The sequence below is a fragment of the Sabethes cyaneus genome, chromosome 3, assembly GCF_943734655.1.
Source record: "Sabethes cyaneus chromosome 3, idSabCyanKW18_F2, whole genome shotgun sequence".
Lineage (NCBI taxonomy): Eukaryota > Metazoa > Arthropoda > Insecta > Diptera > Culicidae > Sabethes > Sabethes cyaneus.
In genome coordinates, this window is record NC_071355.1 from 72,744,046 (window position 1) to 72,759,067 (window position 15,022).

A 15,022-nucleotide genomic window follows, 5' to 3' on the forward strand; every position below is an offset into this window, starting at 1 on the left:
CCAATTTCGGAAGCAGATTTTCGGCCCAAAAGCGGGATTCTGTTTATAAAAATGTAAATACTGCATTCTTCTACCTAATCTGAACACAGTGAATATATTTTCATAAATAGAATTTTTGTTTCAAACAAAAAAACTGCTTTTGAAATTGGCAGAATCGATGACGACTTTTACCTTAAAGCAATAATAAACATAACTTACAAAAAACTTCTTGATATTCGTATTAACTGAATAAAATGCATATACGCTTCTTCTTCTTCAGTAGCATAGAGCCGGAGTGGCTGGTGCTGTTTCAAGCACTCGTTTCTATTCAACTCGGTCTTGGGCCACTCGTCGCCAATTTCCTAGTCGTCTCAGAAGTCGCAAATCGCTTTCGATCTAGTCGAGCCATCGTGCACGTCGGGCCCCCCTGTTCCTGGTGCCGGTGGGGTTGTTGAAGAGGACTATTTTCGTCGCACTGTCATCCGGCATCCTTACGACGTGTCCGGCCCACCGTAGCCTGCTAACTTTCGCTAGATGTACGATGGGAGTCTCCCCTAGCAGTGCCTGTAGATCGTGATTCATACGCATCCGCCACTCTCCGCTTTCAGTTTGTACTCCGCCAAATATCGTCCGCAGCACTTTCCGCTCAAACAGGGCAAGGGCGCGTATGTCCTCCGTAAGCAGCGTCACGGCTTCAAGTCCATAAAAAACTACCGGTCTAATAATGATTTTGTACATTGTTAGCTTCGTGCGGCGGCGTATGCTTCCTGATCGTTGCGTTTTACGAAGGGAAAAGTAGGCCCGACTTCCCGCTTGGAGGCGCCGCTTGATCTCCTTACTAGTGTAGTTGTCCGCGGTCACCAGCGATCCCAAATACACGAACTCCTCTACCACTTCTAGTTCGTCGCCGTCAACGGTTACCGGCCATGAGAGGCGCGTTTGTTTTCTTTGAGCTTCTTCCTTTCATGTATTTGGTCTTCGACGCATTAATTTTCAGCCCAATTCTCCTAGACTCCGTTTTCAGTCTAGCGTAGATTGCCTCCGCCGTCGTCAAGTTCCTGGCAATGATATCGAAGTCATCTGCAAAGCCTAAAAGTTGGCTACTCTTGGTAAAAATCGTGCCTCTCGTTTCGATGCCCGCTCGTCGGATCACCCCCTCAAGAGCAATGTTGAACAGCATGCAGGATAGACCGTCACCTTGTCTCAACCCTCGTCGCGTCTTGAAGGGACTCGAGTGTCCCAGAGATGCGAACAAAACACATCACTCGATCCAATGTAGCTCCGATCAGTCGCGTCAGTTTGACCGGAAAACCGTATTCGTGCATTATCTGCTATAGCTTGTCTCGATCGACTGCTTTGAAATCAATAAAGATGTGATGCGTGGGCACGTTGTACTCCCGACATTTCTGCAAGATCTGTCGGATAGTAAAAATTTGGTCCGTAGCTGCGCGAGCCCCCATGAAACCCGCCTGATAATTCCCTACGAAACCTTGTGCTATCGGTGACAGCCAGCGTAACAGGATCTGGGAGAGTACCTTGTAGGCGGCATTTACCAGCGTAATACCACGATAGTTGCAGCAGTCTAGCCGATCACCCTTTTTGTAGATGGGACAAACCACTCCATCCAGCTTATCTAGCTAGCTTTTCCTCCTCTCAAATCCTCGAAATAACCCAGTGTAGAGCCTTTGCTAGCGTTTCTCCGCCATGTTTGTAAAGCTCTGCCGGTAGGCGGTCCTTCCTAGCGGCTTTATTGGTCTTCAGCAGCCCGAACTCTCGTTTGACTTCTTGGAGATCAGGTGCTAGGACATTACTATCTTCCATGGGCACTCCTAGGTTAATTTCCGTTCCGCCTCCTTCTGCGACTTCGCCATTGAGGTGTTCATCGAAGAACTGCTTCCACCTGTCGACCACCTCGCGCTCGTTTGTAATTAGATTCCCTCCCTCGTCCCTACACATGACAGGTTTCGGTGTGTAGTCCTTCCGAGTTTGGTTCTCCTTCTCATAAAACTTGCGCGTGTCATTAGTTCGGAATAGTTGCTCTAATTCTTCACGATCTCTGTCCTCCTTTTGGCCTCTCCGATGGTCCAGCGTATTCTGCCCCAACCGTCTTCGAGGTTTGAAGCACCTAACTTCTCGGAAGAAGGCAGTGCCTCATTCAATACTCGCGCGTAGTTCTCGGCAGCTTGCTGGTTATCTAGCTGTCTGATGTTCAGCCTTTGACGTGTCCGGTATACAGCTTTGAACGCACATGTACTGCTACTAGGTAATGGTCAGAATCAATATCCGCACCCCGACGGGAGCGTACGTTCGTAATGTTAGAGAAAAACCGGCCCTCCATGAGAACGTGGTCAATTTGGTTCATTGTACGTTGGTCAGGTGATATCCAGGTGGCTTTGTGGATATCCTTGCGCGGGAAAATGGTGCTTCGGATCACCAGGCCTCGGGAAGCTGTGAAGTTTATACATCTTTGGCCGTTATCGTTCGTCTCGGTGTGCAGGCTATGGGGTCCTACCACCGGTCTATACATTTCTTCCCTACCGACCTGGGCGTTCATATCCCCGATGACGATCTTGATGTCCCGTGACGAGCAACTGTCGTACGTTGCCTCCAGTCTCGCGTAGAATGCTTCTTTCTCATCGTCGGGCTACCTTCGTGCGGGCAGTGCACGTTAATGATGCTATAATTGAAAAAACGGTTCCTTATCCTCAATACACACATTCTCTCGTTGATCGCCTTCCAATCTATCACGCGATCCTGCATTCCGCCCAGCACTACAAAGCCCGTTCCCAGTTCATTGGTAGCGACACCGCTCTGGTAAAACTGGGCCTTTCCGCCACGGATCTTCCATACCTTCTCTCCTTGCGACAGATTTCCTGCAGAGCTACGATGCCGAGTTTGTGTGGTTCCAGCTGTTCAATCAGCACCCGCTCGCAACCTGCGAAATTTAGCGATCTGCAGTTCCAAGTCCCGAGTCTCCATTCGTCGTCCTTGTTCCGTCGCCTAGGTCGATGCCGAATATTCCGCTCCGAATATGCTTGAAGGTTGTTAGTTTTTTAATTTAGGTGTGTAGCCGTATTGGGGCAACACTACCGAGTCTCGCGATGGGGCTCCCACCTTATAGTGCCGAGACTCACTATACCTCCTTCCCGGTTAGTATACGACCTTAGTTTCCACCGGGGTTGGTTACCCGATCTCCGCTAAGGTTGCTCGTATTCCGGCTGGTAACACGAGGAGTTCCGGCTGGTTCGGGATCGGAGTTGCTGGATAAGAGGCTAGCGACCACTATGGGGTCTATATTCCGCATTGTCCAGCCGTTTACCAGACCATGCATATACGCTATAAAAAATAAAACGGTATAGTATACATTTTATTTCAATAACACGTATATTCGTAGTGAGTCAGGCAAGACAGTAGCCTCTTTGGGTGTGTCATCAAACCTTATCAACTTGTTTAAGTGGTACCTGACTGATCGTCGGTTGAGCGTAAAACTGAGCTCAATAGATTCAGAAAAATCCTCAACCGTTCAGGGGTCCCACAAGGCAGTAATTTAGGGTCGTTACTGTTTATCATATTTTTCAATGACGTGCGTTAATATTTACCGGAAGGCTGCCAACTTCTGTATGCCGACGACCCCAAATTTTTTTGGGTAATCAAAACTTCCACTGACTGTCAATTGTTACAAGAAGTCATCTACAAATTTCATGACTGATGCAAAGGGTGTAAACGCACTTTTTGTTGATCAGCATAGTGAAATGCTCAATATTCACTTTTACAAAAAAAAATCACCCAATTCAATGGTCGTACAGGATAAGAACCCAGGTAACCAATAAGCATTTCCAATGCAATTTAAAAGCAAGCCAATAAGCATTTAAGTTGCCTTAAATGCTACTTAAATGCTATTTTGGCAAAATATGCGGCTACTTTACGGCTAGCCCTCTTATATTGCTGACAATGCTTATTTGCAGCTAGTTACCAACAAGAAGAATTTAAATAGAATTTTGGATGCCAATTTACAACAGTTATGCAGTCAAAAAGCTGATAAACAACAGCCTGCAGTATAAAACGCCAGGGATGCTAATAAACAACTGATTTACTGCTTATTTTAATGCTATTTGGTTACCTGGGCAGCGAATACGTAGATAGCACAAACGTAGTACGTGGCATTTGGGTTATGCTAGACTCTGAATTGAATTTTCAGGAGCATTGAAGTCAAATTATTGCTGAATCTCGAAGAAATTTTGGGTTAATTCTCCGCATTTTAGTTGAGTTCATCCCTGCTGATCTATACTGCTTGCGCGCCTTGATACTTCAGCCTATCTTGGAAACAGCAGATAATGTGTGAACCCCATTCCGTAGCATCCGGACAGATTGAACCGAAAAGATCCTTAAAATATAAAACATGCCTTGAGATTTCTTCCATGGCAAATCCCAGATGAGCTACCACCGTACGCAGCACGATGTCGTCTCCAATTGTTATTTTTTCAAAGTTTTATGAACACCCCTAGCGTCTTAGATGTAAACAATAAATAACAGTAATAATAATTAGGCACTAAAATCTTTAAAATAGGATAAGCGATTACTATGTTTTTACATGATTGCTCACAACTCTCAAACTAAACGTTCAATTCAAACGCCTATCCTGCCTTTCAAACGACACTAATAGCACAAAAATCGATTTGACCATCTCTGAGAACAAGGCAACTAATTGCAACCAAGCCAAAACATATTTTTAAGTATAACTTATGGGTAGCATTTTTCAAATAAACAGACAAATGACAGACATAGATTTCAGTCTGCTAAGACATAATTGTAACAAAGGATTTTCTCAACTATAAATACAAATCATTATGTTTGCTTTCTTTATTAAATTATTTATTCATACGATTAAGATACTTTGTCATCTTTGATGTGTTGTGCACTTTGCTGGTATCAAAGTGTAGATGGGTAATGCATTCGTATTTAGTGTATAATTGCTGTCAATAAGCCCGTTTAAAAGATCCATTGTTACGTTTCTTGTCTATGCTCTTGTTCAGTTAATCTATACATTCAGTGTTTCAGTTATAAAGATTCATGTTTCGCCTACCCCAGGGGAAGGGATATATTTCTTCACGGTCGGAAGTGTCTTCCGGGCCAACACTCGATGTCATCTAATAAGTTTTTACTGATAACAGTGCCTCCAACTCATCGATATGCCAACGGCATACAGAAGTACAAGGGACCAGAGATGCAATGATGATGAAAATTCTCTCTTACTGTTTACTTTACTTGTGCTGAATTGCCGAGTTTTAGCAACAATCACTGTTCATCGACTTACTACGAATACAACACAAACATAAGTGGATAAATTACGTTGTTTAATTTTATTTATATTCTACAGTTAGAATGTATTATTCTTATGGTTTTCAAACAGCTACATGTGTTATTTCATGATTCATTTCGGCGTTTATTTGAATGGTCTTGCGATTTGGCTGCAAATGGCATACCAAAGCATGGATCACACAGATTATGTTATAAAATCTAAGTTGCCTGAGACTGCGAACAGTTTGTCGATATAAAATGCATGAAGTTGTAAAAATGCTTACAAACACTCAAGGTTATATAAATGAAAGTATTCTGTAAAATAACCAGCAATTTAATAATAATTCAACGAATTTATGCACAAAGAATTATAGATCAGAAAGTAAAACATTCTTTTTTTGTTTGGTCACACTAAAATTGGAACGGATGCATGTTGTAACTGTGAACACTACAACGGACTAGAATAAGTGTGAGATATGGATTCAATTTCTGTTTGATGATACAAACGATGTAAGGTGCACATTACACCGTCAATGATGCTGATCCAAAATCCTTCGGGCATGAATCCGTGAGACAAATTACTTATCCTCGAGTATAAAGGTAAATAAAATGGCTGGTTCATAGAAACGTTACGTTTTATTTTGTCTATAATACCAAAATGTTAAAATCGTTGCGTCTCAAACATTTATTTTGTGTCGAATTCAGCACAATACTATTTCACAGAAAGAACTACTTCTTTTACTCGTTTTAGGAGATTAATGCCTAGTTTGTTGTTCTAGGCAATTGGATTCTAGTAATTTAATTACAGTTCCTTGTCTGCATTCAGGAGAAACTACATTCAAACAGTATACCACTACATATGCGTTGTAATAATTATATGGTCGATAAAATTTGGTTTGATACTACTATTTATGAAAAAGAGCAAATAATCTTTTTAATGGAGCATTATTTTCAAGAAATTTAAACTGATAAAGTAAAGGAAACTACTGGACTAAGCACATAGTGGTCTTCACTTGAACTAAAGTTGCTAGCCCTGAATACATTTTGTGTTATTAAAAGTTATTTTACTCCATTATTATGAATGTTTAAAACATCGAGCCATTTTGGCTGTGCATCATAATATAGTTTCTTTTTTAAATCATGTTAAAATCGCGCATATTACTAAACTAACTCATTTTTATTTGCTTATTGAATCCGTTACTCGGTTTACGCTCACATGCTTCTGATAGAATGTTGACCAAAGTTGAACGAGAGAGCATGCTAATAATTGAAGTTTAGTTTCAAATGTTTAAAAAAATGTTACGCTCTACTACAAATCGAATTCATAGCACTCTGTTATAGGAAAAATATGTTATTATACGCGATCCGAGCTTCCTCTTGTGCCTCGTGGACTGATATCAACGGATTCATTGTCGAGATCTAAGCACTGTAAACCACGGGCGAAAATAAAGAAAAAAACAAACTAGTTTTATGCAGAGGAAGCCGAAGTTTTTCCGGCATCGGTAGCGGTAGCGTTGGTAGTGGTAGCCGTTGTAGTAGTAGCTGAATCTGTGGCGGCAGGAGTATCAGTAGAAACTGCATCGTTTGATTTTGTGTTTTCGGTTTTGGCTTTTTTGCTTGCCATTGATTCGGTCAGGATTTTATCAACGTCCTGCAAAAATAGGTAGAACGAGGATTGGCAAAGCTGTAGCTGACGGAGAGAATTCATTTCTTCAAAGCAATTCTTATCCAAATATAATACATTACAAAATTACTTTCCGAGGCCATTAATCATACTAACTTTGAGAATGCAAAATGCGAGTAATAACAAAGCAACACTAAATGTACAGACTTTCGTAGAGTATCGATCGAAACATAATTAAAACAAGTACACAAAACAAGAGCATGTTATTAGTTTGAATGAGCTTCCAGCAACCACTGCAATTTTAGCATACGGATAATAAAATCGACATGTTTGCAAATGTCTGCAATTTGAACAAATTTATTTACAGATTAGAAGAAAATTACCTGAAAATTCGGTATAACTTCTAATGTAAAATATTCTACTTAGCATTAATTTCGATTATAAACACTGGCTAGCGAAGAGCTCCTTTCAAGACTAACCACTAAAGCCAACCAATTAATTAAAACCAAGAATTGCAAAAAACGAAGTTCTGGATTCGTTTGTCACAAAAAACGCAGAACAGACAGATATCTTTTTTTTGCCCTTTGAATCATTAGATAACGGCACAATCTTGAGCACAGAAGCAATAAATTTTCAAACTTCTGCTGATACCAATCAATCAAAAGAGATTTAACCCGTTAATTCCGGGTAATTTGCTTTGCAAAATCCGGATTTCTCTTAAGTGTTTTTTACCACGCTCCCAACCATGCACACAGTGACCTTCCTTATCGGTCGTTAACATCACCCAAGACAATGTGAATAGCAAATTGCTAAAATTGCAGAAGTCACTTTGTTACCGGCTCATTCTACTAGCGATTCAAGTTACCTGTTCGGGATGCTTGCCAATGAACTCCAAACGCGCTGCGTCGTACATTTTGACAAATTTGTCCCGCTGTTCCTTGAACTGTGCGAACAGCGCATCGTCCTTGTGTCCTTTCAACCGTTCGGCCAGTTGCACCTTCTTCTCGTGCTCTTCTTTAATTTCCGACGTTACCCATGGTTTATCCAGTGGGTACTCCTCTCGTGGTTTTACTGGCATCTTGGTTCGAGGCTTTTTGTTTGGCAGCAATTTTGAACCTTTTGCGGTCGATGCACTCGCTCGTATAGGCAGCTTGCCGCCAGGTTTGACAGTTCTGCCACCGGGTGGCATCTTTCCGTTCGGTACCCGTCGCATGGGAGGTGGGCCATTCCGGAGTGGCGGCATGATGCGTCCCATTGGATTCATTATTGGGCCTCGCATTGGAGGCATTGGCGGTATGGGTCGTTGCATCAGAGAAACTGGACCTGGGCCCATTGAAGGACCTCCGAAACGTCCATTTGGAGGCGGTGGTGGCATCATAGGGCCGCCTCTCATTCCACGCATACCCATCGGTGGAACTCGGAAGTGTGGCGGAGGTAGTGGTGGCGGGAATGGCCCATTTCTTCGTCCACCACCCATTGGATACATAGGAGGTATGGGTGGAATAGGAGGACCCCAAGAACCGCTCATTCCCGGTGGCATCCGGCGCATATTATTTCCATTTCGCATGTTCGATCGTTTCTGATTTGGGTTTCCTTTTCTGTTTGTCGTTGTTCTGGCACCTTGAGAAGTTGTAGCAGCAACTGTTGTGTCGGCATTGGCGGGCGAAGCAGAACTAGAAACTTGAGGAGCAGGCGCTGCTGGAATTTGTACGTCATCGTTAAAATCTACAAACCCTGGATTGTCCCCTAGCTGGTTCACGTTGAACATTGCTCCTATGTTACGAGGATTCATAGATTTCGGTCCTCCTCCTGTTTTAAAGCGTGGCCTATTCGAAACCCCGTTAAAACCACCGCGACGTTTCTGGGTTGCTTTGGTGGCGACCATTTTGTACGGATTTTCACTGTGTACTGTAAAACTCTGTCATGCAATCTTACCGCGTGCGAGCACGAAGCCTTAACTCACTACCCCGCTCGAACTTTCGTAAATTTGAAATTAATTATACAACAAACAAAAAAAATCCTTCTTTTAATGAGAAGTGCGTAAAAAGATTGTGGATTTTCACTTCTGACTTTTGCTGTACTTCTGCTTCTGCTTTCGCTCTTCGCTTTTTGACTGCTGCGTTGTTCTAAAAGTTGACAGATACACTCTAGTAGAAAAGTATGTAACAAAATGTGAAATTCACATAAAAGACGGCAAAGGTATAAAGTATAATTTTTACGTGCATGAGAAGATCTCCCAAGTATAACAATTTCAGCAAAAACATCCCGCATAATCAAAAACTATTGGTAAAACGGTAAGTATTATAAATGTACTATATGACCAATAGTGATTGTTCGTGATATAGTTTCATATTAGTTGCTACTACCGTGGACCCCCGTTCGTTTGACCGTTTTTAATCTGAATACTTTTTAATTTGAACCCCGCTGGTTTGTACGATGTGCAAATTAAAAATGGTTCAAATGTCATTCTCAACATGGCATCATTTGCCTTCGCAGACAGTGCACATAAACACGATTTGTTTGTACTGATCTAGCGTGTTTAATCCTAGTTTAATCAGTTTCACATTTCGTTTCCCAACGATTACGATAGAAATCCGATCGGAGAATAACATATTTGCTGCTTGCATCTACCAACTAAACGAGACTAAATCAAACCACCAAAACAATAATAAAGAGCAGGGCGGCCAGTTCATACAAGTTTCAGCATATTTAGAGTTGCTAGTTGTTCAAATTAAAAACGAACCCCGTTAGTTTGCATGAGGAATCGTTCAAACGAACGGGGGTCCACTGTATTCGAAGTCGTGGATTTTAAACCATTCAGGTACGATATTGTATATAGTTAGTACTAAATAAATAGTAAAGGCCCCCATACACGTACGCATATGTTGGGTTGGAAATGAACAAAATGTTGGAGGTTCATTCCGACCGAGCGCCGAGCCGAACATTTTCTTCTGCCAGTTTAGTTCGTGGCACTCACACACAAGCGAGCGTGTTGGACGAACATGAATTCACCAACATTTTCGGCCAACATGTACGTACGTGTATGGGGGCCTTAAGAACGAAATGCTGACTATGCTTTCTATAGTTACTATTTGTGGTATAGTGCATTAAATGCAAAACAGCCATTTTGTTATACAATTTTGAAGCGAGATGTTGTGCGTCCCCAACTCCTCGTTAAATTATATGAAAAAGTGCAGGTAAAACATAATGAATATGTTTTCATTTTAAATTCATATCATATGTAGTTTTTCTTTTTTTATTACAGGTATTTTCTAAAAGACGCAGAGTCTAGGCCAGAGTACACATCGCTTCACAAAAAATGTGTATACACGAAGAGGTAATTTGGCTACTTTTTCTGCTTCATGGCCTAGATCCGTGCAGGTTTATGCCGCATCAGGAACTCGTCCCCACTTCCTGACCTCGGTCCCGAGCTACTCGTCGCCAATCGCCTGGGTGTTTCGACACCTACTGCGGACCGCTTCAATCTTGTCGAGCCATCTCCCGTTGGGACTTTATTCGTGAATTTATTTGGTGAAGCGAACACATATTGCCGGTTGCCGCATGTTGTCCGGCATCCACACAAATAAAACTTTTGTTTGTACTATTCATGAGAAAATAAATGAATCATTTAATTACAAAACAATATTTAGATCATTAAATATAATACACCAACGATTCCCGGTACAATCCAGTAACCATATTAGAACCATTAGTGCAATGTTACATACACCATTAGAGACCATATAATTATCATTGTCCCTATCATTCAATGTGAATCGTTTGTTTCCGAAAAACCATAATAATACTATATATGAAACAGTTTTAGTACAATTTCACTGACTATATGTCCACCATACCAAGTATGGTATCGCCAAAAAATTGTTCGCGAAAATCAGCATTTTTGTATGGTAACCAAACCTAACGACTAGTTCATGCAATGGTTATTTCTCAGTTTACCATTTGGCACATAGGTAAAACCATTGCTGGGTATAGTCTGCATATGGTTATATGATTATACAGCAAATGGTTAGAAAACTATACGGAAAATCGTTGGCGTATGGTATTTGACTATGCGGGTAGAAAACTATACGGAAAATCGTTGGGGTATGGTATTTGACTATGCGGGATGCTTGTGGCGTAGCATTTTAACAACCCGCTATTTCGGCTTTTTAGCATTATGTGAGTTCTATAGAAGTATATAAAGAAAAATACGCTTTTAATCATAGTTCTGTATGCTTATACAATGTTGTCCAAGGACTAGTGTTTAGTGCTTACTGGTTACTTCGGAGCAATGACGTCAAATATATTTCCCACAACAAGTTCCCAACAAAGGTCGTTCTGTAACTGTAACTGTAACGAGCAGTGAGAAGGGAATGTCCAAGCCACTGTTCTTTCCTTCGGGGTTTGCGGTCAATGGAGAGATATAGTAGTAGTAGTAGTAGTAGGGGAAAGCCACCATCATTTCAAGGACTTGCCAATGTATGTGGGTAGAATTACAGTAGATCCAAATTTGATTATCAAATGAATTTCACACTAATGTTGTTACAGAAGGGCCAAAAGGGATTGGGCGGACCCACAAGCAGAGGCACTTGTGCGCATTCCGGGGTTATAAGAGTCGCCTTCCAGCATTAGGATCCTTCCATGTAATAATCAATTTCGCTATACCAACTTTAACCCACGTGATGATTTGTTTGTTTTGAATTGAGAAGTGCCATATTTGCTTCAGACCTTAAGGATTCAGGTTGGCAATCCACTCCGTCATCCAGCCTTCCACATTTATGATATCAATAATAATACTGTTAATAATATGATATTAAGATGAAATGTGGTATAAATGGTAAAAATAGAACAATCTCATCAGCAATCCTTCGTATGGAATAGAGTAGCGTCCTTTGGGTTCCATAAATGCTTCTAATAGTTAATTTAATCTTTCATTCTGGTATCCATGTGCAGTATTAAAACTCGTTTTGGCCAGTTTTTACTATATAGCAGGAGATGCTTCATAAGCTAAAACGAAAAAAATAATTAAAATAACTTATTAGGCTTACCTATTAGCTAGACCGTGTGGCTCCGCCGTCTGCCCAAAAACGCGGTTTTAAAACCAGGCAGCCGGGAACCACCCAGCAACGCACCTCCTAGCTTGGCTACTCAATAGAGCATTACCAGGTATGGCCACGTGGAGGCGCTAGGTAGGGGCTTGGGATGGCTAGAGCTATATTGGACGCTCCTCATTTGCCTTCCCCGTTTCATACCCTTTGCGGTCAATGGAGAGATATACAGCATTAACGACTTGCTGGAAGATGAGGTCTTTTGGACGCTCTGGCCTCGGCTCATTATGCCAAAAGATCACAGGAGGAGCAGGACCGGCTAAAGATAATCGTTGTACTAAATATCGCCAACCCTCCTATTGTCCCCCAGCTGCAAACAATAGAACATTTTTGGGCGAACCTCAAATGGATGGCCTCGAATTATTTCGTGGCCAAAACGGAGAAGCAGCTGGTCGCGGACACCACGAAAGAGCTGATCCAAAATACCGCCGACATCCATCGTTTCAACGGCCATGACTAAGGTTTCGGCTAACTGTAGGGCCAACACGCAGGCCTGCGAAGCATTTGTTGTAGAAGCCTTAATAAATAGAAGTAGCATTTGAGGAAAATTTATTCCTTTGATTTATCTTTTGTAGTTTGTTTCATCGCCATAATTTGTTCAATTTTTAATGCATGCGTTATCACCCCAACTTGTATTGCTATCCTTAAAGAAAGAATCTTAGTATTACTCAGGTAACCAATAAGCATTAGTATAAGTAAATCAATCGTTTATTAGCATCCCTGATGGCGTTTTAAACTGCAGGTTGCTGTTTATCAGCCTTTTGACTGCAGAACTGTTCTAAATTGGCATCCACAATTCTATTTAAAATCTTCTTGTCGGTAACAAGCTGCAAATAAGCATTGTCAGCACTATAAGAGAGCTAGCAGTAAAGTAGCCGCATATTTTGTCAAAATAGCATTTAAGTAGCATTTGAGGCAACTTAAATGCTTATTTTCTTGCAATTAACTTGCATTGGAATTGCTTATTGGTTACCTGGGTATGTACCCATTATCCATAAACATTCGTGTTTCAGCTACATATTGCATACGTTCAGTATCTATTTCTTTACAGCTACTACTGCTACAGGATACTGGGCTTTATAAAAAGAAATACGTAGCAGTTTACCGATTTTTATGGCCTAAAGTCTCTCTACTGTACGGTTGAACGCAGCATCCTTGAGTATTTGGCGCTTGTATGAGCACCCTACCACACTTTCCATCATATCAACCGGATCGAACGAATCCAACGACTGCTGCCCTGGGATGATCCAGTTCGACTGCCTCCTTACAAATATTGATGCGCTTTAATAAGTCTATACGTTGGCGAATAGGCGAGCTTTGCTGCAACGACTGTACATCTTTGATCTTCTAGGACAGTAATGGCCAGACTGCAATCCGAATTGAATATCGTCCTTGCAGCCCGCGGACTGATTTGATGGATGGTGGACGGGAACTATTGGTTTTTACTATACTTTTAACTGAAGGTTAAATTTATTAATGTCAGAAGTTATTCCGGCCCGCGGATCTAATGAGGAGATACCGTGGACACCACTGTTCTAAGAGGTACCATCGATGGCCCGGAACTCCTAAGTCGAGTTCAATTTAATGGCATACTGGCACCAAGGCATACTCGACGAGCAGATATCTTTAGACTTCCATTACACCGTATTCAGTTCGCTCAAAATAATCCAATGGATGTTTGTTGCCGTGAATTTAATTCTGGCTTGGGGCGAACCAATCAACGGTTGAAAGCCCCATCAAATAGTAAATAAATAAATAATATTGGCTCTGACAATTACGACCTTAATGTTACTCGGACTACTTTTAAACTTAGAACAAGTAATTACTAAGAACTGTCTGTACGAAATTTTCAAAGACCAGTATAACTATGAATTCGCAGCTTTACTGTGCCTTTACTTTATATTGAATGGCAAAAGTTGAGAGGCCACGGTGGGCCGACTGTTTAGCAAGGATGCCGAAAGACTGTGCAGCAGACAGTCAACAGATTTCTGGCCGGCTTTTCCACTGGGTTTCGGTGCCATTTCCACAACAGCTAGCTTCTCAGAAATTCACCGTGGCATTCATACATGAAAGCATTTGGTACCTACCACGATTAAACTAGATGCATCTTCAGCATTCCCTCAAATCAGTCCGCGGATCACACATGCCATTTCTAAGGACCACGGTTAGGCTATCACATATCTGAAGCCTGTAAAGCACTTGAATGCAAAGTGTTTCATTTATCTGTAGGGTTAGAGAGGTGCATCATTTAGTGGTCGAAACGAATTTATTTGTCTGCGGAACGAAATATTTTGCCAATTTTCGGTAAGTCACTATATAGCTTATGGTCGACTCTAACTATACAGAAAAAATCAACTTTATTGAGTGAAAGCTGAGAAATCGCACCGGCTGGAGAGACCCTACAACCGTCTTGTTGTGTGGATTTCTGTAGGATGCGCAAATAAACTTTCACTACCGATTGCTCCTTGATATTGAAAAAAAACGCTTAGAAACGCTTGTGTTGTGCCACAAAAAAACCATTAATACATTATGGTCAGTAATTCTACAATTCGTACAATTACTATAATAGTACAACGTCATTGACTATGGATGAATAAGATCACAGCGTCCACCTCATAACGTGAGTCATTTATTTTATGTACCTACATAGATTGACACACTGAAGTATCTCGGTGATATCACTAAATTTACTACTGTTCCGGTCTTTTGCTCACAAGTCACAATAACAAAAAGATTCTTTGCTGCATCGAATTTTTCATTTACTAACTTTTTTCCTTTAGTCCTTTACTTTACTAAGAGATTACAGTAGCTTACTGCTGTGATATAGGTATGTTAAAAAATTTTATGTGCCGAAATATACGAAAAATTCTAATATATTTATAAATAACCTGAAATTTCAAACAATACTAAGAACTTTTAAGTTCTCAGAAGAGTACAATTCATAACTGATTGGCACAATATATTCTATGCGTCATTTTGTCGATATTCACGCCGTCCACGTAGTGCATTCGAG

At 41.2% G+C, this 15,022-nt stretch overlaps 1 protein-coding gene across 1 annotated transcript; it reads right to left on the reverse strand.

Annotated features, from left to right (window-relative positions):
• Nucleotides 1–4,838: 4,838 nt before the first annotated feature.
• On the reverse strand, nt 4,839–8,980 carry LOC128741767 (DNA-binding protein K10-like). The gene is made up of 2 exons (XM_053837791.1): nt 7,767–8,980; nt 4,839–6,928 (listed from the first exon to the last, which is right to left on the reverse strand). Exons 1-2 carry the CDS (start codon nt 8,784–8,786, stop codon nt 6,746–6,748), a joined length of 1,203 nt encoding a protein of 400 aa, XP_053693766.1. The 5' UTR covers nt 8,787–8,980; the 3' UTR covers nt 4,839–6,745.
• Between the last annotated feature and the right edge of the window lie 6,042 nt (nt 8,981–15,022).

Bases quoted from the DNA above. Each gene is read 5' to 3' on its own strand.
- LOC128741767 (XM_053837791.1), bottom strand. From the start codon at position 8,786: ATGGTCGCCACCAAAGCAACCCAGAAACGTCGCGGTGGTTTTAACGGG. The intron at 6,929-7,766 runs GTAACTTGAATC...CTATTTTTGCAG, and splicing joins TTGGCAAGCATCCCGAACAG to GACGTTGATAAAATCCTGAC.